A 27,717-nucleotide genomic window follows, 5' to 3' on the forward strand; every position below is an offset into this window, starting at 1 on the left:
TCTTTTTTAAACACTCCCCAAAAATGGGATCCCTAATGTCAATTGAACTTAGCGTTTTTAATGATATTCGAAAAACGTGCGTTTTTGCCGTAAGACAAAGCATGAAGCAGATAAAGTAATTTGGTTTGGATTTTTGGATTCGGGAGGAAGAGTTACCTTAGGGGTCCAAATTTTGTGTTGATTCCTTAATAAACACCCGTAATACTTCAAATAAACTGGATAAAGAAGCTGCGATTAGTAAATTATTTAATAAATTGAAAAATCAATATATAATCAACTATTTGTCAGACACTCGATATATTTGGCAGAAATAGTTGCTTTGACATCCTCTCTTAACTAAAAAAATGTAAAAAAAATCTGAGATGGGTGGTGGACAAATCATGTTTTTTTGGGTGATCTGATGTGGAATGACCCATCTGTTAGTTGATAGTGAAAGCACATAGTACAAAAGAAAAGTCACAGTTAAAAAATCTGACTGAACTGTGGATTTGTCCCATAAAGAAAGGACAATTTAGTGTTTTTATAGATATATTAACACTAGTTAATTAAACAAAATGAATTAACAGTACTTCAGGAAATAATGTACAACTTGAGCAATAACATAAGATACTAAATATATCTATTTAGCTTTCACAGGTTCCATGCTTTATACCTTTTTTTGCAAAGAATGAGACAGAAATAAAACTTGTATAACTGGTGTGTAAACTGAATTAAGTGTCAACAGACTGTGACAAACACACATCTGAACATATTTTCATTGTTGAAAGTGTAAAAGTGAGATCTTTAAATCCTGGGATTAGCATATAAAAGTAGTGTAGTATATATTTATCATTTAAACACTACCAGACATTCTCCACAAATAAAAATGATTTATCAAAGTACAATGGCAAAACTAATTACACTTTATACCTTATTTTAAATTAACTGCATAACCTTTCAATGTTGCTTGATGTTTGGCATTATATATTGAGATGATGAGTCATGTGTCCAATTTGTATATATCTAAAGTGTCTGGCAACTTACTGCACAGGAAAACCAACTGGTCCAATTTTCGGATAGAACCTTGCTCATGCAAATGGGTCTATTCAATCAGAAAAGAGAAAACCAGTAATTGTATACAAACCGGTAATTGCTACTTTGAATCTTTTCCCTATCCTGCAATTACATATCTTAACCTATCCATTACATGCTAAGCTATTTTTTTTAATCTCTAACACACTAGTGACATCACATACATGAATCAAACTTTTATGGAGACCAGGATATACTAACTCTAACCCTGGCCTTGATATTTAAAGCCATCTTCAGAGTCCTCGTTATCCACATTTCATTAAGAAGTGGGGTATTCTTGACTTTGTTTAACAACACTCCATAAATCTCAAAACTTGCCACTAGTTCACTGTATAGTAGTAAAATCTACATTAAACTTGTTGCACTCTCTGGTTACAAATTATCGGCTTCAGTTTCTTTTACACACTATAGGACATGGGACATTCTCCACACATGAAAAATGATTTATCAATGTTCAATGGCAACATTGATTACACTTTATGTCTTATATCAGTAGTTTTTACCACATACACTTTCACAATTCACATAAAATATTGAGCTGATGTGTTGTGTTCAGTGTTTATGTATCTATAGTGTCTGGCATTTGAAAGCCCAGGAAACAAAATGAACTGGTCCAGCTTCTAGACTAAGGCTAGGTACACACTGAAGAATCTTCTGACAGACATGTTATTTGAAACAATTGTACCTACGACTGAAAGTCCGATCAGTCTGAAAATTCATGCATACACACTGACACGATTTACCTTCAGATCTGTGCTCTTCATCTTGTCCTTCATCTGGTCCTCTAGTCTTCAGAGAATGACAGCACAATATTCATTCATTCACTATTGTCACATTGTCATACTGATTAAAACTGCCTTGTTATAGCTATCAACATGTCCTAATGAATTTCGTTAGCTTTATGACTCTGAAATGAAACATTTTGTCTCATAATGAACAAATGAATTATTGCTTGTACAGCACTCTCTACATTTATCCACCATGACATTCATTGCTAGAATCGAATGAAAACAGCCCGACTCTGTAAACTCTATGGAGATTGTGAGGCATGAGTGCATATACACTACATGATTGGTCGGTGATTGGTCGTAAAATATTAAACAGTACGTCCAACCAAACGAAACAATGATTGTCACTTTGGGACGACTTTAGACCATTGTGTCACTTTACACACTCACACGATATCTAACCAAACAGTCAGATGTCGGCTGATTGGAGGTTTTTCGTGCAATCATTGGGCCAGTGTGTACCTAGCCTAAGCTTGCTCATGTAAATGGCTTTATCCACTCAGAAAAGATAAGACCAGTAGAGATACACAGTTCAGATAATGGTTAACTAGCAGCCATCCCTTCCCAACCATTTCATATTAAACCTAATTATAACATACTGGTATTTTTTAACCTTAACACACTGGTGACATCACACACATGGACCACAATCCCCCTAATGCAATGGGGGCCAGGACATTTTAATACTAAACCTGGCATTGACATTTAATTCCATCTACAGAGTCCCACCTTTTGCCACTTAGCGATGGGGTACATCTATACTAGTTTATGGATCACTAAGATACTTGATCATCAAAAAACTTGTATTATTATTATTATTATTATTATTACTACTACTACTACTACTACTACTACTACTACTACTACTACTACTACTACTACTACTACTACCACCACTACTACTACTACTACTACTACTAATAATAATAATAATAATAATAATAATAATAGTAATAATACATTTAGTGGATAAATAAGTTATGAAACATTCATTAGTTTTCAACAGACTAGTCTGTGTACTCTGATACTCTCTTATTTTGCCATCTGCCACTTAGATTTGGTGGGTGGGTTAACTTCTTACTGATTTAATGAACTACATATGATCATGATGTGAAATGTGAGGTATCAATTCAAGGTCTTCATGGATTACTACTAATGTAATTTCAGCATAAAAGTAAGGGAAAGTCATTGGAGGTGGTATTAATCACCAGCACATATTCCTTTTTTGTTCCAAGGTCACCGATTACATGTGTAAACCTATCATATCTGTAAATTTTTAGGTAAATTACCAGTTATGCTTAATAACAGTCATATAAACAAGTGGATAATGTCTTTAGACTAGTCCTCATTAGTTTATAAGTGAGAATAAAGCACACAGCATTATATTACTATTGCAATGCATGCAGGTTTAATTTTTATTATTTACTGTGAAAATACATATATAATTTTTTTTTTGCCACTTTTAATTACCTACAGTAGCATGTTGGGATTCATATTGTAATAACACAGAAGACCTGAATGCCCCTTTGACATTTTTGTTTACTACATTAAATCTATTTCACTGAAAACAACTTAAATGCATAAATTGAATCACAAGCTTTCTGTGATCATTACTGGCCATAATTTGCAAAACAGCAGTTGTAAAATGCAAGACAAATTGGTGTCACAGTTAGTATAGAGTATCTAAGCTCCAGTGTAAATAAACGTGTAGTTCTGCAATGTTAGAAGCCACCAAAAGACACATCTGTTCTTTTCCTTGTTTTCACATCTATTTCATTGGGGCATGGTCTGTAATCAGTTTAGACTAGGTGCCTAAGAAGTAGTTTCTAAGGGTTTGTACTGCCCACTTCATTGCGAAACCCTCCATTTTCATAGCATTATTCCTCCCATGTTCATTGATTTTTCTACTCTTCTGACTAACTGGATGTTCTTCACCATCCTTGATTTGAGATAGAACTGCACTTACACCAAAAATCTCATTCGCTGGATTTTCAGGACCATTTTTTAAAACAACTTTTTATTAACGGCATCAAATATTTACAAACAATGCAATCAAATTGAAATTTGCTTTAGTGCAATATTTCTAAATTAAATAAATACACGTACAATAAACATAAGAACAAATATTTTCATTAAATTAAAATAAAAGGGGTGGAAGATAGGGGGATAGGAAGAGAAGGGTGATGGGAAGGAAGTGGAAAGCCCCTTTTAGACAATGTGGCAGCGTTAGGAAATTATAAGATCCAAGCGAACTTCCGGCAATGTGGCCTAGAGTTAAAAGATGTATGTTAATAAATTGAGTTCAGATGGCCCAAGTGTTACAGAAAGAAGCAAATTAATTTCTCAGTTGTGATAGTCATAAGTTAAGTCTCGTAGCTATACCAGATTTTTTTTCCTATGGGCCTAGTGGATCCTGAGTTTCCACAAGCATGCTATTAAGCAAGTGGCTGCACTGAAGAAAAATTTGTCTAGATGTTTAGAAAGGTCATAAAAAGGCAGAGAGAATAATTTGGGTATTGATTGAAATGGAACATCTGTAGTTGTTACACTTACAGCACAGTTTTGAACCTCCGACCAAAACATCTGTGTCTCTGTAACTGGAGATGACCACCATGTATGAAGAAAAGAGCCCGGCTCTTGAAAGCCTTTCCAATATAGAGCAGAAACACTCAGATAAATCGTTTGCAATCTAGTGGGACTAGGAACCATCTATATAAAGGCTTATATGCATTTTCTTGTACACTAATAGATTTTGTCACATCTGTCTATATATCCAACCAATCCTGTCATAGCAGTGGCATACCCTCTTCTTTTCAGGGCAAGCCACTTCTTCCCCACTTGGGCATGCTTATTCTAACGGCTTGCCCACCATTATCGATCATGTTGCTTTGCCATTAAAGTACAGTATATGAAACAGAATACATTGTAGTGAGCCGTGTCTTGGCCCCTGGGAACATTTCCTACTGTTGTGCACATAGCTCCAGATATCTTTGTTAGTTTGGGGGGGGTAATGAAATAAGGGGTTGTGCTCACTTTACTCAGTCTCTACCTTGTTTCTTCCAAAATATTGACTAAAGCAGTGGTAATTTGATAGTTCTTATGATGTTCCCCAGGGCTCTGGGAAGGAGACTATTATTGATATTGTGTAAAAAGATTATTTGGTATTAGCACGCTTTTACCACAGAACAGCCTTAGCAGGATATATTGGAGATCTCTGGACAAGAGGCCCTCATCAGTGCTTCAGTTGCAGTTTACATCACCACCATCTCCTTCTGCTGGTCAGGTGATTTTGAAATCTCTTTGGGTGGTCAGGTAGTTTTGAAATCTCATTGGCTTTCCCACTTCCCCAAAGCAGAGGACAAGGACCTCAGGCAACAGTTTGTAACAGCCTTTTCCATGATATGTGGTCCTGTCAAGAACTTTGGCTGCAATGATTTCTTGCCAAAGTGGATGCATTTGAGAATGGGGAGTCGTGAACTTAAAACACCCAGTGGTACAGACAATGAGAACAGAGATAAATGGTGACACCCAGCTGGGTTAAGTTTTCAGCTTTGAGTTTTTCATTGTTTAAAGCTTTGCTATTCAAAAGGAAAATATGCTTTTCAATTCAAATTATGCTTTTTTGTCCCTAGAAAGAAAGGGTACCAAATAAGTTTTAACTTTGCTATCATCTTGAATATGGTTAGGTAGGTATGGTTACATAGACTTCCACATCATTATTTTTTTATTATTATAATTTATTGTTTGATTTATTTGTAAGGCGCCACAGGTTCCGTAGCACCGGATACAGAATAAAGTAACAACTAGATGAGGTAATACACATAAGTAGCACAGATCAGTGTGAGTAATGCTACGGGGACTCACATAGAGTGCAGCAAAATGCATGACACAACATACAAGGGAGTCAGACAGTTGACTTACATGGACAAAAGGTAGAGTACCCTGCCTGTGAGAGCTTACAGTCTAGAGAGAGGAGTGGTGAGAGACAGTAGGACCAATTGGGAGAAAATGGAGATGGCAGGCGAAGGAAGAGGAGGTGAAATATAAAATGGACAGGAGTTGGTAGGATAGGTGAGCTTAAAAAGTTGAGTTTTGAGTGAGGGTGGGTAGGGAGTTCCAACGAATAGGGGAAGCAGGCAGTATGGCAGAAGTCTTGGAGGCGAGCATGGGAGTAGGTAATAAGAGGTGAATGGAGGCGAAAATCAGAGGTGGGGTGGAGCAGAGTGGTCGGGTATGTATTTTTCTATTAGACAAGGTCAGAGATGTAAGGATGTAAGGGAATGAAGTGTTGGTAAGGGCTTTGCAAGTGAGTGTTATAAGCGTATTTGTCGCTAACCAATAACGATTGTCGAACCTCGATTTGTGTTTCCAAAGCACAAAGATTTATTCGCAAATAAGTAGAATAATATGCTCAAGCAAAGTAATAGTAAATACAGCCGTTACTTATCGCAGGCGCTCTGGATCCAGTGCAGTCATTCAATCCTGAAGTCTGGGGACAAGAAGTCTGCACTCTGGATCACAAGCTGCTGCTTATATACACAATCACATACAGTAATACAATGAAGATGGAATAGCTTGCATCTATTGGTCCAGGTCTCAGGAAGGTCCAAGGGGTCGTCATCATTGGCCAGTTCATACAAAGGAATCCAAAGGAGGGGATCATCTCAGCAGGGGGTATGCTCTGCTCTTCCCGCCAAGATTCCTTAGTCTTAATTAGTTCATAATTCCCTATCATTCATAACTTGCGTATGCACTCTGCGATTCCCTCGCAGAGTGAACCAAACAGTAGGATATGTGACAAGGTTCATTATGATACCACTCATGATGTTATTCCTTCAACCCATTCCGTGTATTTCACTAATATGCATGTAACTCTGATATAACATATAAATACAACTATATTTCGACATAACTGACTATGTGTTGCAACTACCATTAATGTGTACTATTTTATAAGTATGCGTGTTCGTGCGAATGTGTGGTAAAAGACCGATTATTGTTGCTGCCACGTGTAGTGGATGCACACGCCCTTTCACGCCGTAGCGTGCCCTTGTACGCCGTAGCGTACCGTACGCATCTTTTCAGACAAAGACAATCAAGTTTGCTAGACTTTAATTGAAATGACTTTATCCAATTTACTGACTTCGACATGAGGGTAAGTAGCTTAAACTAAATTCTGAAATTGATAGGAAGCCAATGAAGGGATTTACACAAAGGAGTAGCAGAAGTGTTGTGACAGAAGAGTAAGATGAACCTTGTGACAGCATTCTCTATGGATTGAAGGTAAGAAAAGTGAGAGTCAGGAAGGTCAGTGAAAGCATAGGATTAAACAATCCTCCTATCCAATTATCAAGGGAGGTAGGTTTTATGTAGAATGTAGGTTCTTGGAGTAGGTTTAGACTCTATTCAGATAAAATAACCTCACCTGAAAGATGTATTTAAAAAAATATTTAAAAATGTATTTAAAAATGTATTTAAAATTGAGTAAATAGGTTGTATGGAATATGTTAGGTAATTAAATTATATTCTTAGTATTACGTTAAGCTGTTTATATATTGTATAATCATGTTGGGTGACATAATTGCAAGTTATATTTCTATTTTTCAAATAAAAAGGTAAAAAAAAGGAGCTTGAACTAAATTCTGAAATGGATAGGCAGCCAATGAAGGAATTTACGCAAAGGAGTAGCAGAACAGTTGTGAAAGGAGAGGAAGATGAACCTTTTCACAGCATTCTCTATGGATTGAAGGTCAGAAAAGTGAGAGTCAGGAAGGTCAGTGAGAAGGAGGATGCAATAATCAAGACAAGAAATGATGAGTCAATGGCTCAGGATTTTGGTTGCTTCCTGAGAGAGGAAAGGACAGATTTTCATGATGTTACAGAGGAGGAAGTGGCAGGATGTGGTGACGGAATTGATCTGAGGGATTAAGCTGAGGGAAGAGTCGAGAGTGACTCTAAAGGAGCTGGCTTTGGTGACAGGAGAGAGAGTTATGTTACAAAAGGGAGAAATTTGAGGGACAGCAATATTGGTGGGAGGAAATGAGTTTGGGGAACTGCTGGGACATCCAGGTAGTTACAAACAAGAGGCAGCTAAATACGGAAGTGCCAGGGTTGGAGTTTAGATTGGCGGAGACGGAGTAGGGTAGCTGGGGCTGCAGTGTCAAGGGCAACAGAGAGTGAGGAGTTGTAAAGAGTGACAGCAGCACTGAGGTAAGATAGGGAAGAAATTGGAGCAAGTAAGGGTTCAAGCAAGGACGCGACGATGATAGAGTCAATGCAGTTGATGGGATGCTGTATGTGCAACTTTGGGTGGGGGATAAGGGTAAAGAGAGTGTAAAGGAAAGGATATTTTAGTCAGAGAGTGGGAAGTTGGAGATGTCAATGTGTTGGGGTCCAGGAAGTAACTATTACGGTGGGTGACAGAAGTTGTCCACTGGGAGAGGCCATAGGAAGAAGCGAGATTTAGTCATTTAAAGGCAGCTGTAGTAATAGAAGAGTTGGTAGAGATGTTAAAATCACTGATAATATTCACGGGAAGATCCGAAGAGAGGAATTGGGAAAGCCAGGTGGCAAAAGTCATCAAGAAATTGTGAGCAAGGGCCAGTGGAATGATAGATGACAGCAACACGAAGGTGGAGAGGGGAGACAGTAGGACACCTACACCTCCTCCTTGGCGGTCCCCAGGACGGGGAGTGTTGGAGAAAGAGAAAACCTCCATGGAAGAGTGCAGCGGGGGATGCAATATCAGAAGAGGAGATCCATGTTTTTGTTAGGGCCAACAGACTAAAGGAATGGGAGAGGAAGTGGTCATGAATAGGAGTGAGCTAATTGTAGACAGATCTTGCATTCCAGACTGCACAGGACAGGGGAAGGTGTTTGAGAGGAAAGATGGTAATAAGATTGACAGGATTGAATGTCCTGGAGGGACAAGGTGATATGTGGTGGAGGGGAGAGCAACAGAGGATAGAGGGGTTAGTCTTGGGCATGTAGTATGGAGTAATGATGTGGGGAGCCATGAGGCGAAGTGGGTGGACGTGTTGAATAGAGAGTAATAAGGCACAGAAAATGTAGTAGCTGAGTTCTTGCTGAGTCATGAAATAGGAAAGTGAGCCAAAGTAAAGCTCAAAACTCAGTTTCAACTCTTCATACTGAAACAGTTGTTGCAGGGGGAGGGAGTGGCTGAGCAAGTAGTACAGCAGGCTGACTAGACTTAGCAGATGTTGCAAGGAAAAAAACCTGACAGATAAAGACAAACTTTCATGAGCTTAGAAAGAAATAAGTTCAAAGTCCAAAACAGACTTCTTGCATTCTGAAGCTTGCAGCCAAGGTGAGATGGAAATATATGGAGTAGAATATGGAGTTTCAGTTGAATGCTGACTGTTGTCCTTGTGTAACTATGGTAATGGGTACAATGCACTTCTACTGTTTCCTCCTCTTTAAATCCCTGGCTTGCAGCCATTCTTCATCATGTGAAGTAATTTTTTTTAAGGAAGCAGCTTAACCATATGGTGTTTGGTATAACAGTTGCACCTTCTGGAAAATTTCTAGTTAATACTGGTTGTGCTGCTGAAAAACCTCTCGCAAGCCTACTTGGTCTTCTCTCTGTTCTTCCTGGTTAGGCTTTGACTAAGCTGTTACATACAGTTTCATTGTTGACAAACTGCAGCACTCTGAAAGCTTCCTGATGAGCTGCTATAGCAAGGTTTTAATAACATACTCCGTTCTAGTAGTAACAGGAAGCAGACTTTTAATTAATGTGTTTCGGTCCATTACATTTGTTCAGTGTAAGTAAAACTAAGTCTTGTTATAGTAAGTATGGTTTACCTAGCACACAGACAGTTTTACTGTTCATGATAAAAGGCAGCATGTGAAGATACTGGGTTTTTCCTGCCCAAATATACCCACCTCACACTGGCTGGCTACCTATCGTTGCCACCCAATACCAGGGAAGCATACCCAGAACCCTCTAGGGTTTCTATAGTCACTCAGGCACATGCAGTTGGAAAGGTACAATAGTACATTTTTTGTAATAAAAACAATCACTAGAATTCTATATACAAACAGTAAATAAATGCCAGGCAGGCTTACAACATTATCTGCCAATTATCCCACTAGCTTAAGAAACTTCAGTCACCTGGATGTCCTGACTTGCCAAATCCCAGCCACTCAGCCTGATGATATTTCCTCTACCAGCATGGTAGGAGTGAAGCTCTTGGTCTCCCTTGTAGATCAGGCCCACCAAGTAACAAGACTCATAGAATTCTTCTGAGCTGCAGATGTCCTAGCTGGATGCTCAGTCCAGCAGAAGCCTAGATTTAAGTGCTGGAGTTCTTGCCAGAATGAAACTAAAATGGGCAGCACAGTGGCTAAGTGGTTAGCACTTTTGCCTCACAGCGCTGGGGTCATGAGTTCAATTCCCGACCATGGCCTTATCTGTGTGGAGTTTTTATGTTCTCCCTGTGTTTGCGTGGGATTCCTCCGGGTGCTCCGGTTTCCTCCCACACTCCTAAAAAAAACATACTAGTAGGTTAATTGGCTGCTATCAAAATTGACCCTAGTCTCAATTTCTCTCTCTGTCTGTCTGTGTGCATATGTTAGGGAATTTAGATTGTAAGCTCCAATGGGGCAGGGACTGATGTGAATGAGTCCTCTGTACAGCGCTGCGGAATCAGTGGCACTATATAAATAAATGGTGATGATGATCAACCACTTCCCCTATCTCTCACTTTATCCCCTATACCCTGTAGTTTTTTCACGCTCCAGGGACTGGGTCAGGGGTGGCCTTAGATTGTGGGAGCCCGTAAGAGTTGCTGTCTGTCAAAAATGACTGTTACAGGGCTTTCCCTTCTCCTCTCAATATGTCCCTTGTTCCCCTGCTGCAATGCCACCAAGGTGTCTGGATAAAGACAATGGAAACATATTAAGGTTAATTAAGGGACAAGACCAAGGTGATTAAATAACACTCCCAGTATTAATCCCTTACAAGCTTTTTCAGCCAGGACTAGCTCTCAGCTGACCAGGATTTACTGTAGAGAAATGAAGGGGAGAATGAAAGCAGCTCCTTCTCCTTCACCTGTATCCTGGATCTGGACTCCACTAGAACCTTACCCATAGCCCACCTTACTTTAATTTATATAACAGTATCATTGCAATGTCAACAATATAGAATTTTACAATGGGTAACACATAGTGAAAAAAGTCTCCTATATATGCATGGTTACACTGTCTCCTTATTAACATGTAATGAGAGACTGCACTTGCACTCTGGTGACGTGGAAAACACTAATAGAACTATAAAAATGACATGTTATACACCACATTTCATAAGAAATGAGAGACAGGCTTGTTAAGATATCAATCCATTTCATCACACAACATAACAAAAAACATATGAATTCAAAATCTTAAGACTGTCTTTCTTTCCCTAAATATAATTTCCTCTATATTATGAAGGGACTTACAACCAGCACATACAGAAGTGAAAAACAATGCATTTTCCTCTGCTCACCCTATAATGAACATCATTCTTCACCTCCTTAGTGAGCGAATGTGTTCAGTCCCATCCATTAAAAAGATAACACATTGGGCCTGGCTCGCTAAGGAGAGCAAAGCAAAAAAAATAAGTAACTTTGCACCTTGGCAAAACCATGTTATATTGGAGGGGGAAGTAAATTTAAAATGGGGAAACATATTGAAAGTTGGGGTAGGGCATGTCCTAGATCAACTATAAATTTCAGTGTAAAAATAAAACTATCCGGTATTTGTGTGCTACATGAAAAAGCAGCCAGTATTTTCCTTACATAAAATAATCAACTAATTTACACCCCTTGAATTGTAACATGTTTTTCCCAGGAGAACATCTAATCCTGTTTTGCTTACTCTCCTTAATGACTCAGGTCCATTGAGTTTAGCTGCAACTTAACAATCAGGCCATTATGTGACTGGCTGGCCAGAGAATTAGGCCTAATCGAATGGAGACTCATTTGCCATTCCCTCCAAGCACTCTGCAAAGAAGCATTTACCTAAGCTTATAAAGTGGAAACATATAGTTCCCCTGCCAGACTTAAAAGTCCACATGAGCTTAAAACACAGTACAATAACCTAAGACCAATGTAAAAGCCCTCAAATACTTTTGAGCATATCATCCTAGTCCTGCTTAGGAAAGCAAGAATCAGCAGTTTCAATGTCTTAGTTGAAAAATTTTAATCTTATAATTTGAGGTTAGACAAACCAACCAACAGATCTTAGCAAAAAAATGAAGGTCCAAAATATAAAAGTTTACTGGGGCAAAAGCCAGATGTTAGTGTAAAACAGAGTTCAGAAGGGTTAATGGTTTAAAAACTATTCATCTGCTTCTAGAATAAAATAAGTGAATCAATTTATTAATCAGAAATTTTGGCTTCATGATTGCCAACCTCTGCAAAACTACTTTAATTTTTGTCTGATATAAATTTGTAAATAGATAATCAGAGCACAATGCTTTCTTCTTTGTTCTCTTTCATGCTGTTTATGTTTTTCCATGGTTTATCATGCCAGATTTTTATTATTACTTTAACTGTAAGTCAAGTATTCTAATGATAGCTGCTTTAAAAGAAAATGTCATAAAGTAGAAAACAGAGATGAACAAATTGATTTCATTTTGTTTTCTGCACTTGTCATTAGCACCATTACTTATCTAAATATCTGAAAACACAGGTAATGAATTTAGATCTCAATCTGTATATTTGTTGAAATGCACAGATGGGATCAAAATGAAAATAAAAATCCTGTCATGATTGTGATTCACTGGAATATCAACCAAAAAGCTTTAACACAGGCAATCATTTTCAATGCAAATGTTAAAATTGCTTTATTGCCCATGTTCAAGTTAATGCAGTGTCTGAACAGGTGATCAGTGTTGCAAGTGGAGTTGTAATAAAAAAGAGAGATCAATTTTCCCCTAAAAATATGTAAATGCAACCTTTATAAAAAAGTATTGGATAGTTATTAAATTTACTCCCTTGCACAACATTTAGTGGAACAATAACTAAGTTTGCTATGCAATAAAATGTGCTGTAGGCATAACATTATTATTTAGGTATAACATTATTATTAGGTATAACATAGGTATAACATTACTTGATATATATATAAAATAATATTCTACAACAAATAGAAACTAGATTACATAATATAAACTACAAATACAATTTTGTTTTATAATTATTACATTTGCAGCAGAAACCTCTTAAAGGGTCATTTGCAAAGAGCAACACTAATGAGACACTATAGGCAACAGAAATGAGGCATAAGGGTTAAACATCTTTGATGATGTCACACACCTGAGTTTCTACTGGTGCAAGTTTGGTGGTTTTCTATCAAAGTAGAAGGGTCTGTAAGGGTCTGTGAGGCAAGATGACAGTGTTTGTACCAGCCAATTGGAGGAGTTGGACAGTAAAAATATACCCCCTTGTTTTGCATAGCTCAACAAAAATGAAATATCTTTTCATAAAATTGCATTTATGCTAAATAAACAAATCTGATTTTTAACAAAAGATTTGTTAAATTGCTAAATACAATTTATGACAATATTGTTTGTGTTAATTAAAATAATTGTTATCAAAATTGTTTATTTGAATGTTGCCACCAAGCTCTGCTATGCCAAATAGTCAGAGTTACAAATCATACAGTATAACCTGTACATAAAAACAGAAGAAGTACTTGCAAAGCTGATGGTGGAGATGTATAAGTAAGCAGATTCTAGAGAGAACTTGAAGTCTAGAAGAAGAGGGCAATGCTATGGCAACAGAAACAGGAGGACCTTGAAATGGACATGGGACTGCAGCTGGTAGAAAATGCAGAGTGCGCAATTTCATGTGGAAATAGGATACGCTATAGTGAAAAGGTGTGTTTTGAGGAAGAGCTTGAAAGATTAAAACCTGGAGGAGAGTCTGGTCAAACAGTGTAGGGAGTTTCATAAGTGGCAAGAAGCAGAGGAGATGTCTTGGGGTTGGAAGTGAGATGCGGTTATCAGAGAGAAGGAGTGGAGTAGGTTAGGTCAGAGGTAGATTGAAAAGGGCAAGATGGAGTGTATCTCATGATGAGATTAGAGATGTATGACTCAGAGTCGTCAGTGAGGGCTTTGAAGGTGAGCAGCTTGAATTGATTTAAAGATACTGGGGAGCCAATATAAAAATTTGCAGAGTGCTGCAAGAGGATGTGGCACTGCAAGAAATGAAGATCAGTTTTGCTGTGCTAATTAGAGTGATTTGTAGAGGGGAAAGATGGGTTAGAGGAAGACAAAAGAGGTTGCAATAGACAAGACAGGAGATAATTAGAGAAAGGATGGGGTAGTGTCACTAGAAAGAGAGAAGATGATGAGCACTATTGTTTAGCTTTGGGACATCCAATAACAGATAGACAGTTGGACACTCAGGAAAAAGGAGAAGGAGAGAGGTCAGGGGAGAAAACATAGATTTGTGTGTCTTCAGCATGGAGTTGGTAGTGGAGATCTAAGGAACTTATTAGTTTAGAGAGAAACACTATAAAGAAAGAAAAGCAGAGGACAGAGAACATGGCTTTGAGTGCCCCAACAGATAGGGAGAGTGCAAGGGTTGATATTTCAGTAGCATATACACTGAATGAGCATTTAGAAAAGTTGCAATGGCCGGGTAGTAAAGGATGTACAGGAAAAGGGAGTATAGATATGTATAACTGTCATTTCTGTCTTGTTAATTTATTCTCACAGAGATTTCATTGGGATAATGATATAGGGACCAATGGTTAACTTTTTAATACAATTTACAAATATAATGTGCTAATTAACTGCATTGTATTAAGTGAAGAGCCATATTGCATGCTTTCATAGTAGCAATATATGGTCAACCTGAAAGCCTAATCATATATTATAAAAACTAAGAAGACACTTTGTTAGGGACATATATTTAATTTATGTCAGACCAATATGAATTAATTAGGGCATGGATTCAATAAGTTGGATAGAGTATGCTGTCTATACCAACTCCATATTAAACTATAGTTGCTTGTGAAAATTGTATTTCAAAAGAGCAATACATTTACATGGATTCATTAGCATTGAGAATGTTGTTCTGTAGTCATTTTTAGGCAGGCTAGTATTATTTTAGATTTAATTATAGGATTACCAGTGATAAATGGTTAAAAAGAGGATTTGTTTTAACTCCATGCCTTGTAATTGTGTACAGCTTTTCACACATGCTTGAATAAATTAGATACTACAGCACTGGACTTTTTTACACATTACAATTAAATAACAAGATTGTTAAGAAGAACAAAGAGAAAGGACCTTCATACTTTGAGGAAATCTTGGTGGATTATCATTGACATCAATAAGTGTAACATTGATAGTAGTTGACCCAGAGAGTCCTCCAACTTGACCTGCCATGTCCTTGGCTTGAATAACAACAGAATAATGTTCTCTGGCTTCTCTGTCCATATTTGGTAGTGCTGTCCTGATTATTCCTAAAAAAGGAAATAGATCAATACATTGGCATCAAAATAATGGAATATGTTCAAAGCAGAGATAACTAGCATTCTAATTACCTTAACCATAGGGGTGTATGACCTACATGAAAAGAAACCTTCAACACATGTAAAATTTAAAAAATTAATATATTTGTTACAGTAGGACTGGACAGTCCACTATAACAAATAGATAAATGGGATTGACTATCATGCACTGCAGCACATCTTTGCTCTTTGCACAATGGTATTAAATAAACCAGAGAACACATTTTGAGTAGTAGCATAATCTAGAAACACAGAGAAGCAAATAATTGTCATACTCATAATTTACAAACATCATGAGTGAAATGTATGTGATAAATATATGTAAATACCCGTCACAACAAGACACATTTTAAGTTGCATGTCTTTTTTTTTGGTGTAAGATGCACATTTTCACACTGTCCTTGCACACTAAAAATGTTTGCATAAGTTTGTATCAATTTTTTTTTTACGTATCTTTAACTTACGACTGTTTACCTACAGAAGTGGTAGGTTGGAGGGATGGGTTTCAGCTGAGTACATTATGGGTGTAATCATGAAATTAAGATTCAATTACATGTGGATGGAGAAGTCTGTCAGGATACATACCTCTCACAAGTGAAGGAGGGTTGGTACAAATTTAAGGGATGATGATGATGACTATCAGCAGCACTATCTAGCTGCTTCTATTTTTTTGTAAAGAGATCTTTAAATGGCTACTATTTTTCCCCTTTTAGTATTAGAACTCTAAATGCTAGTAACAAAATTCTTATTTAAATTTCCTAGAACTAGAAATGGTATATTGACACATCTAGTACTAAGTATGTTATACATAACTATATTTGGTACCAAGTCTTATAGATGATGCAAGGTAAAACACACAGATCCATATCTGACGTTAATGGAAAGCCATACTTAGTGTTATGTCTAATATGTAAAGCCATATCTAGTGAAGTATAACATTAAGAGAGAGATCTGGTTTCAAGTGTGTACACTTAGTGATTCTTGCTTATATCGTATATAGATAAGCATAGTTATCTCAGCTAAAGCAACTCATTTGTACATTACTGAAACTATCTGCTAATGTTGTAGAGATATCTTTGAAATTCTACCCAAACTATTGGGGAGAATGCAAAATTGTGCAAATACACTGACTAGACAAAAAGGAAAATATGTATATAGAAGTAAATTGAATAGTGAACACTATCAAAGTGCTGTTAAACCTTAAAAATAGAATGAAATCCTGACAGGTAAAGATGTTAGGTGGACAGTTTAAAACTGTTGAATTGCTGAAGCCACATGTCCCCAGGCGTCAAACAGGCAGAAAGTCGCTTGAACTAGCCTTTGTGACATTACTGGTTGTGGATGAATTTTACGGTCAATCCGGATGCTTTATTAAGAAAGTGAGAGTTATACTTACTTAATTGGGAGCAACATGTATTAATAGTTGTTGGATTTATATTACAGCAAACATATTACTCAATATTAACATTGATAGTACAATAAGCTCAAATAACTAATAAACATAATTATAATTTGGAACTATTAATACACATTAGCACCAGTATTTTTTTCCTTGTAGAATTGTTGAAATCATGTGCCAAGGGCAAATCATTGTTGTCACTATAATAATAAGCTTTTTTATATATATATATTTTTCCTTTATTATATTGATTCTTTTATGTACTCAGTAAGTATGTAATTAAAATTTTTGGTCGATAAGTGAATGTTGCAGACATTTTTTTTAATTATTTTTGTATGGTTGTGAATTATCTACTCTTTTGATCAACCCCATGTTTTTTGTTTTTTTTTATTTATTCAAAAGACGGGTTAAGACTTTGCATACCAAAATTAGATAATCTTATTGAGCATACATAGTCTATTCCTTATAAAGAAGTTACATATTCTGGCTTGTTGCAGACTTGAACATAAAATTGCATAATTTACAATGGAAAAAGCGTATTGAAAAAAAGGAAAATTTATTCCTATATGCATTGCCATATATAATCTGTGCAAATCATCACATAGACATAAATGTTTGTGTAAAAGTAAAGCTTAATGATACAGTATATCATTATGCCTTTGATACAGCAGTCATATAATAATTAAAAAAATAAAAGAGATACATTTACATAATTAATTTTGTTATTACCCTACACCCACCATTCCAGTGGTGTGGGAAGAGTCCTAGTGCTTTCAGCACAAAACTTTTTTCTTCTGGAAGGCACTTTTCTTTGTGGGTCAGATTCCAGTTCTGTGCTGAACAGGCTAGGGCTGACCTGGCAGAGGACCTTACACTGCAGACTTCCTTGTTATAGTGTCATCAACCCTGTATTTAGATAATATTTACAGACTGTTCATCCCCCTTCAATTGCCGCTACCAGCTAAAGCTATGAGCGCTGGTGCTGGGATCTTTTTTGGGTGGTGGATACATTTTTTTAAGTACAAAGATCCATGCTGATCATCATCATCATCATCATCAGCATGGATCTTTGCACCCACAACAGATATGCCTCCTGACAGGCATATCTGCGTCTGTCTCTACCTCTAAGTAGAGTATAAATGCAATAATACACTGTACTAGGCTTACGTAGGCCAAGTACAGTGTATTAACTCTACTCGTTTTTTCCCTCCCTTGTTCAGTATTTCCAGATGCAATGAGGCTCCAGTCAGAAATATGCAAAATGTGTAATATGGATATGTGTTTTTCATGTGCATGAACAGGTACAAAAAAAAAGCACATTTTACTCCATCAGTCCACATTCAGTTCTCATTTAGACCAAATTAGTGCAGAATGGTTCAGAAGCATTCTCTCAGCACTGCACAAAGTAGCACAATACTGACTTCTAAGTGTAGTATATTAGCAGAGTCTGAATATTATTCTGCTTTTATCAAAGATAGCAAAATGCCAATTATTTTTTTTTACATTTTCTCCTTTTATCTCCTGCTCTGATGGTCTTTGCCATAATTTCATTTTGAAAGGTTTGCTCAAAAAACACTGGAAAAGTTCAGCAGTTCCAGAGTAATGAGGTATTAAACATTATTTTAAAATATTTCTTGTCTTTCCTTTACACCAGTTATTTCCATAGGTCATGTGTCACAAATTGATTTATACGTGTTTCAGTCTACTTTGTATCTTCTCCTCTATTGAACGTCTTTGTATAATTTAAAACATATTCTTTACATGCACATTTACACAGTCTAATATTACAAAGAAATCTGAAGAATAGTGATAAAAAGTCAAGGATTCAGCCTTGTTTCCAAACATTAATATTGAAGACACAATTTCAATTTCTATCATTTTGCTTCAAAATCCTAATGGAAACAGTTCACTGTGAGTTTGCACAACCTTCTAAAGGGCAGATAAACAAAATGCCACACATTGCACTTTGTAATTATTTTGAAATCCCAAAGTAGATTACAGGAAACATACATTCTATAAAAGTTAGTAAAAATTGGAATAAAATAATAACCATGAGCTAAATTCTCTGAAAAGTAACTGGTCTCAACGTCACCTGTCACTGAGCGCCCCCAGGTTGGCTTCTTTACTTTCTACCTGCTCATGAACCTTTATATTAACCAGCTTAAATTGAACACAATTTACTACAAAATCACTGCAAATACACATAGATTTACAATGAACTTTAACTACTCCATGCCAGCATGTTTCTGAAATTAGCAGATGGTTTTCCTGAATGGTGATTCCCATTGGATTAAACAATACATTTGCTTACACTGAAGATTCCTCAAGATCCACAAATCCTTTGCACTGAATACCACAAAGCAAGATACTGTGAAAAATAAACTAGATCTGGTTTCATCCAAGACATCCATAAATAATTTTTTCTGCTCTGACATGTATTCATCAAATAACTCTCCTTTCTTTTAATAATTAACTAATATACAGTTTTCTCACTTTCTGTATTTGTGGTGGAAGGATACTGTGGGTTAAATTCAATTAGACGCATTGTTCTTTAGAACAACGCGGCCGCCTACATTGTTACAGTTACTACGGTAATAGCTACATATTGTTACCGTTATTATAGTAATTTCTCTGGATTTTTATTGGTGGCTCACAGAGCTGTGAGCAAACATCAGCGGGGAAATTACCATAGTAATGGTAATGATGCGCAGCTATTACCGTAGTAACAGTGACAGTGCGTGGGCTGAATTGTTCTTTAGAACAAATAATTGAGTCTACCTCTGTATATTTAAAAACATAAGACGCCAGCAGATTCCCACCAGATATACTGACTTTACACTTTGGGACTTGAGGAATGCTCGCTTGAAAGGACTCTTCCCTCTCTTCCACAAGAAACACTACTCCCCAAACCTGCTTGGTTGTGGACTAATTTCAGTCACTAATAGAATAGAAAACTCACTTTGACTTAACCACATTTGCTTTTTCACCGATGACCAGTGGTTGAAGTGGATTGTTATACGGTGTTTACTATCACATACTTTCACTTATATTAATCATACCGCCAGTTCTAGATTTTCAATTTAGCTACTATTGATTATGTATTCTTACACCCGTAGCTCCATTCATTCACCTCACCCACCATGTGCTGCAGTTCCTATTAAACCATTACAGGCTTCCATCCTTCAATGCCTTGGCATCTTTAACAAATACTCACCTGCACTACCATGGAGGACAGGATGGCCAAAAATATACTGTCCTCTGTACCTCACTAAGTCCCTTGACCTCCTAATCATACCCATTTCTAAAGAGGAGACAGATAGAAGTGGTGCCCAACAGATGGTATAGTGTTCAAAGAAGCAAAATTCTGAGATCTGTCTGCCTATGCTAAAAATAAAGAAATTCAATATTTTGGAAACTGTAGTCCCAACCAATAATTATGTTATACACTGCTCAAAGGACCACAGGGGAGGTGAATGGCCATCTGCTTTAAAAAAATGAAACTTATGGCTCACACAGTGGGAAAATCTTGGTAACCTGAGCTTATTGCTGCCCAGAGGTTTTCAGGTTTGGGTTTCATCTCATATACAGCCCCAAGGAGAGTGGAGGATATTTCTTCAATAAATCTCAGAAATTGCTGCTGGTCTACTTCTGGAGCATAAAATATGGCTTATTCTGGAGGATTGAAATGTATGGATTAATGAGAAACTCTCATGAGAAACCTTGGTCAAGACCTTCTCTGCACAAGGAATTCTTTGGAGCTCTCATAAGTTAATACTTTTACTGACCATAAAAGTGGTCACACATTTAATTGCATTTTTTATATTGTGTTAGGAATCTGTGACTTATTTATAAACCTAGTTACTAGGTTAGATCCCAACCCCATTCGGATTTCAGTCTTAACGCCTAAAAATATAACCTTCCCCCATGAAGATGATCAGGCATTATCCACTGATGGTTGTTACTTCCCAAGCTCTGACAGATTTATTAGATGTAATGGGTGACTTTGTGGATTATTGTTCTCTTGTTCATTACTATAATAGGGATGGGAAGGCCACACTGGATACTATTGCTTCTGTTTGTATACAACAGCACATACTGCACCACTAAGTAGCGTGGCTTGACAACGGTATTAGCGATTTGAAGAAAATTGTTTTCAGGCTAGCGGGCAGTAGTTAAGCTAGCACTAGTCAAACATAGTGAAGTATACTAGCCCGAACCTCCGCAAGAAGTGAGTCAAGTGAGATGATGGCATCAAATAACACACCAGTTCAGCTTTTCTATGTGGTATTAAGGCTTTGCAGACAATCATGTCTGAAGCCTGATTAAACCCTCTCCCAGATTGCAATATTCTTTGATGAAAAGTTTTCATTCTCCTGAGCTGGAATCCCAACACTGCCGTCAAACAAGTGTCAAGGTTCTAATCTTACGAATGAGGGTTATCTGGCCTCTTGTATTAGCTTTGTCCACCCAGGATATATAATTTATAGCTGAAATTACCGTAAGTTTATATCCCACCACTTGACCCAGTCCCAACAAACCTTTCAATTGGGTTTACAGATATCATTGGTCCAGTATTTGCAAAAATAGTACAATATAACTTGAAGACAGACATGTTTCCTTAACCACTAAAGGAAGCAGTTGTCATGCATCTTCTAAAACAACCTTCTTTAGACCCAGATTGCATGATTAACTATAGACTGGTATCAAACCTTTCATTTCTAGGGAAAGCTATTGAGAACGTGGTTGCAATCCAAGTGGACTACCATCTATCAACTCTGACATTTATGATTCATTCAGCTAGGATTCAGGAGATGACATAGTACTAAATCAGCCCTGATGTGTGTGATTAATGATCTTCTGGGGATATGACATAAAGGCAATTGTTGGATCTTAATCCTCCTTGACCTCTCTTCAGCATTTGATACTATGGATTATGGGATACTAATAAAGTGCTTGAAGATTTTTTTGAAATGAATGGCACAGTCCTTGGTTGAAATTTTTTCTCTTTGGCAAGTCACAGAGTGTTATTTTAGGAGTACACTTATCTGCACCAGTACCCCTGTCATGCACCATTTTACAGCTTTCTATATACACCAACTCACTCATAGAATCAAGACTTATCTGTTTACTCAATGTCAGGCGCCGTCCTGCTGCCTCTCAGGGCGGCCGCCTGCGTCATCACCAAGCGTGGCTGGTTGCTTAGCAACCAGACGCAGAAGTTCCCCGCCGCGGCCATCCAAGCATGCGCTTTGCGTTGCTAGGCAACAGGACGCTATGGATCCAGCACAGCAGTGCTAATTAGGGCTGCCTTTTCAGGACACTATTGGATAGCGCTGTAGCGATAATTAGGTGCCGCCCATCCCTGCTATTGGTCCCCTGGGCTTTTTATAGCACTTTCTGTCCTGACCCCTGTGCGAGAGTATCAGGTCTTCCTGCCTCCAGCATATTGTGTGTGTACCAGTATTCTACCTTGTTCCTGACTATTCCAGTGCTGCCTGTGACCCTTTGACCCGGACCGTTTGACCACCCCTTTTGGATTCTCTTTCTGTACTGCGCTACCTCAACGTTTCCGACCCGGCTTGTCTCACTAATCTCCTGGACATACTTGTGTACCGTGAGCTACCAGAACGTTACTGACCTGGCCTGTCTGACATCTCCTTGTATCCCTCCTCAGTGGTTAAGCTCTTGCGTGGGCCTCACCATTATGGGAACGTGGGGATCCCCTCCTTAGCAACTCTGAGACTTTTATTGAGGCGTTCAGAAGAGTCTTTGACGATCCCGGGAGAGTCGCATCTGCTGCTACTGCTTTATTAAACCTCCGTCAAGGGCACCTGTCCGTGGGTCAATACACGGTTCAATTCCGGACCCTGGCTTCCGAGTTAAAATGGAACAACGAAGCACTGGTGGCAACCTTCTGGCAGGGTCTGGTCGACCAAATTAAAGATGAACTGATTTCTAGAGAACTTCCAGCTGATCTAGATTCCCTCATCTCAATGTGCATTAAGGTGGACTTGCGCTACAAGGAGCGCACGCAAGAACGCACCCCTGACAAACGGTTCATGCCTCGGCTAGCACCTCAGTTTCAAAACCCCATCTTACCAGTGGATGAACCCATGCAAGTAGGACGTTCTAAATTGTCCTCGGAGGAAAGAGAGAGACGCTTCAAACAACGTCTGTGTCTTTATTGTGGAGATCCGGGACGCCTTCTAAGAGTTTGCCCCAAGAGACCGGGAAACTCTTCCTCCTAAACGGTGGCGGGGAGGCCGCTTTAGGAGAGTCCACTGTTGCTCCCTACTCCAAAAATTCTCCAGAATTACTCATGGCTGTCATCTTGAGCACCCCTAAAGGTACCTTCTCCACCACGGCCTTTGTGGACTCCGGCTCCTCCGGAAACTTGATTTCGGTGGATCTGGCATCGCAGCTCCAAATACCTTTAAAGACTTTGCCTCAACCGTTATCCTTGATGGCAGTTGACGGTAGTCGTGTTACTCACGGCTCCATCTCCTCCGTGACATCTCCTCTTCGGTTGATGGTAGGAGCACTTCACAGCGAGATGATCCAACTGTTGGTTCTACCCAAGTCCATCAATCCCCTCATCTTGGGGCTACCGTGGTTAAGGATACATTCTCCCCAAATGGATTGGGGCCGCGTCCAAGTGATTGCATGGGGTTCCGGATGTCGTCTTAAATGTTTGTCCAAAGTCTTGCCTCCGAGATCCCAAGTTATGGCTCATTCCAAATTAACCAGTATCCCTGCTGCTTATATGGAATTCCAAGATGTATTCAGTAAGACTGAAGCAGAGACCCTGCCTCCTCATCGTCCCTGGGACTGTGCTATCGTATTGTCTCCTAACCAACCGATCCCCAAGGGACGGACTTATCAGTTATCTCGTCCTGAGACATCAGCCATGTCCCAATACATTGCAGACAACTTGAAACGGGGATTTATTCGTAAGTCTACTTGACCAGCTGGTGCAGGTTTTTTTTTTGTCAAGAAGAAAGATGGGTCACTACGGCCATGTATCGATTATCGTTCCCTCAACCGCATCACCATCAAGAATCGGTACCCACTACCTCTCATCTCTGACCTCTTTGATAGACTCAGTGGATCTCAAATTTTCTCTAAGTTGGACCTTTGTGGGGCCTACAATTTGATTCGCATCAAGAAAGGTGACAAATGGAGATGACCTTTAACACCAGAGATGGGCACTTTGAGTACCTGGTGATGCCCTTCGGCCTCTGCAACGCCCCGGCTATCTTCCAAACATTCGTCAACGACATCTTTCAAGACTTGTTGTACACTTCTGTGGTAGTCTATTTAGACGACATATTAATATTCTCTAAGGATCTGAAAGCCCATCAGGAACATGTAAAGGAGGTCTTACGCAGACTCCGGAAGCACCATCTCTATTGCAAATTAGAGAAATGCGTATTCGAAGTAACTCAAGTACCATTTCTGGGCTTCATTGTGTCAGGTCAAGGTCTATGTATGGATCCCTCTAAGGTGACGGCTATCCTGAATTGGCCTCAACCACAAGGGCTTAAAGCTATCCAAAGGTTTATTGGCTTTGCTAACTATTATCGCCAATTTATTCCAGGATTCTCCTCCATCATTGCACCAATCACTGCTTTAACCCGGAAGGCTGCAAATCCTAGGGTTGGCTCCCCTGAGGCCACCGCTGCCTTTACAAGATTAAAAGGCATTCTCTTCAGCCCTTGTTCTTTCCCAGCCAGACCAGGAACAACCTTTCTTTCTGGAAGTGGATGCATCCTCTGTAGGCGTTAGAGCTCTGCTATTTCAAAAATCTCCTTCTGGTTCGCACGAGCCATGTGGGTTCTTCTCCAGACGATTTCTTCCTAGTGATTGCAATTACGGAATTGGGGATAAGCAGTTGTTGGCCATCAAGTCTGCCCTGGAGGAATGGCGACATCTGTTGGAGGGGGCCATACATCCTGTCACCGTGTTTACTGACCATCGGAACTTAGTTTTCATTCAGGAGGCACGTTGCCTTAACCCACGGCAAGCCCGGTGGGCATCCTTTTTTGCCCTATTCAACATGACACTCACATTTTGTCCTGGTACCAAGAATGGACGAGCGGATGCTCTGTCTCGCTCATTTGACGATTCGGATCGCCTAAAACCTTTGATTCCTCAGCATATCATTGATCCTTCTAAGATTGTAGCCTTCACTAGAACTAAGCCATCCTCACCTCCTCCTGGCCGGTCTTTTGTTGAACCCCATCTTCGGCTCAAGACGCTACAGTGGGCCCATTCATCTCGCATTGCCGGTGATGCTGGAATAAAAAGACTACAGCTTTACTGTGTCGTCGTTTCTGGTGGCCTACGGTACGGTCGAATATATGTAAGTTTGTGGCCTCTTGTACTACCTGTGCTCACACAAAACTTCTAGGAGAGCTCCGGCAGGATTACTCCGTCCACTTCCTATTCCTAATGCTCCCTGGGAGAGTGCGGCCATGGATTAGATCACAGATCTACCCTCCAGTACAGGGTTCCCCACTATCTGGGTGGTCATTGATCGCTTCTCTAAGATGGCACACTTTATTCCTCTAACTGGATTGTCTACGGCCGCAAGTCTTGCAGATATCTTTATCAAAGAGATATTCAAGTTACATGGCTGTCCTAAGGAGATTGTTTCGGACCGTGGAGTCCAGTTTACCTCCCGATTCTGGAAATCCTTTTGTCGCAAGTTGAGTATTGAGCTAAAGTTCTCATCGGGGTATCACCCCCAAACAAATGGGCAGATGGAGCGGATCAACCAGGATCTGGAGACCTTCCTTCGATGTTTTACTTCCTACAACCAGAACAAGTGGTCTCAATTTCTTCCTTGGGCAGAATTCTCCCATAACCAACATGTTCATGAATCCACAGGGTTTTCCCCGTTCTTCATTGTCTATGGAAATCATCCTACTTATCCAGATCCGTTTCCTGTATCTCCCTCATCAGTGCCAGCTGTAGATACACTCTATCAGAAATTTGCACTCATCTGGGCCAAGACTAAAACAGCGTTACTCAAAGCCACACAGCATAACAAAGTCTTTGCAGACCGTCATCGTAGGGCCACTCCTCTTCTGAAAATAGGGGATCAGGTATAGTTTACACCAGGGACTTGAAATTAAAAGTTCCTTCAATGAAGATGGCTCCACGTTTCGATGGCCCTTATACCATTCTGCAGGTCATCAATCCTGTGTGTTTCAAGTTGAAATTGCCTCCTTCCCTAAAATGTCATAACACCTTCCACGTATCCTTACTGCGACCACTGGTGCTCAATGAATTCTTCCGACCTCCTTGTCGGCCTTCACCAATACAAACTTCTGCCGGAACAGAATTTGAGATCAATCGGATCTTGGCCTCTCGTACTCTTCATGGGAGACAACAATATCTCGTCCATTGGAAAGGATATGGTCCAGAGGAAAGATCATGGATGGACAAGCAAGATCTCCATGCTCCTATTGTTCTTAAAAAATGTCTCCAAACAAGAGGAGAGGGAAGAAGAGGAGGGTATACTGTCAGGCGCCGTCCTGCTGCCTCTCAGGGCGGCCGCCTGCGTCATCACCCAGCGCGTCTGGTTACTTAGCAACCAGACGCAGAAGTTCCCCGCCGCCCAGCGCGGCCATCCGAGCATGCGCGTTCCGTTGTTAGGCAACGGGACGCTATGGATCCAGCACAGTAGTGCTAATTAGGGCTGCCTTTTCAGGACACTATTGGATAGCGCTGTAGCGCTAATTAGGTGCCGCCCATCCCTGCTATTGGTCCCCTGGGCTTTTTATAGCACTTCCTGTTCTGACCCCTGTGCCAGAGTATCAGGTCTTCCTGCCTCCAGCATATTGTGTGTGTACCAGTATTCTACCTTGTTCCTGACTATGCCAGTGCTGCCTGTGACCCTTTGACCCGGACCGTTTGACCACCCCTTTTGGATTCTCCTTCTGTACTGCGCTACCTCAACGTTTCCGACCCGACTTGTCTCACTATTCTCCTGGACATCCTTGTGTACCGTGAACTACCAGAACGTTACTGACCCGGCCTGTCTGACATCTCCTTGTATCTCGCTGTTGACTCGTGGAAGGACCGTGACCTGCGTGTCCCTGCAGCGAAGCCCATACTTCCTTGCGGGGGCTCCTGGTGAATACCAGGGGCACGTTAGACTCCGCACCTTCCTCCGAGTTGCGCCAACAATAGCAGGAATGCATATAATTGTGACACTTAAACAGTTCATGAATGCTCCTCTACTTTTAAATACCCAGTGCTTAGCTCTCTTTCTGTATTCTGTGAATCTTTTATATATTTGTGTTATTTCTTCTGTTTATATTCTTCAACAGTAACACCGAGATACATAGCAAGCAGGTTAGTACAAAAGCAAAGTGCAGTAAAAACAAAGTGCCTTAAGTATAAACAAAGTGCAATCATTATGCACAAGTACCAAGCATAGAAAGGTGCACAAAGGAAAGAGGTTAAAGTGAATTCCAATATACAGATAGAAAGTGAATGGAAGGAGGGAGGTGGGGATTAAATAAGGGGTTGGGCCTGTGCCCAGTAGTACAAGATCAGAGCAAAGATGGAGAAGCAAAGGCATGGGAGAAGAGGAGAGATGGGGCAAGAGTCAAGTGACAAAATGAAGAGAAGAGGCGGGGGGAGCAAAGGTGAAGGTAATCAGGAGGATGGGGAGAAAAGAGGGCCCTACTCAAGGGAGCTTACAATCTAAAGAGGAGAGCTGAAGAGGAGACTAAAAGGAGACACAGATTAGCAATATGGACTGAAGGATGAGAACACTGAGGGGAGAGAAGCACAGGAGTAAGTAGGGGGTCGAGATATAGTATCGTTAGTACAGAAAGATAAAGAAGAGGGTTGGAGGAAGGCAGGGCAGAAGGGAAAGGCATATACCCTGACAGTTGTAAAAGTAAAAGTAGCTGTTTT

At 39.4% G+C, this 27,717-nt stretch overlaps 1 protein-coding gene across 2 annotated transcripts in view; it reads right to left on the reverse strand.

The window, feature by feature from the left end:
* Nucleotides 1–27,717, reverse strand: part of CDH18 (cadherin 18) — a 465,964-nt gene that overhangs the window by 139,811 nt on the left and 298,436 nt on the right. For both annotated transcript variants that reach the window (XM_075212928.1, XM_075212927.1), the window contains exon 5: nt 15,171–15,338. In XM_075212928.1, the coding sequence (XP_075069029.1) occupies nt 15,171–15,338 (168 nt within the window). The remainder of the gene's footprint in view (nt 1–15,170; nt 15,339–27,717) is intronic.

The sequence above is a fragment of the Mixophyes fleayi genome, chromosome 5 (genome assembly GCF_038048845.1).
Source record: "Mixophyes fleayi isolate aMixFle1 chromosome 5, aMixFle1.hap1, whole genome shotgun sequence".
Classification (NCBI taxonomy): domain Eukaryota; kingdom Metazoa; phylum Chordata; class Amphibia; order Anura; family Limnodynastidae; genus Mixophyes; species Mixophyes fleayi.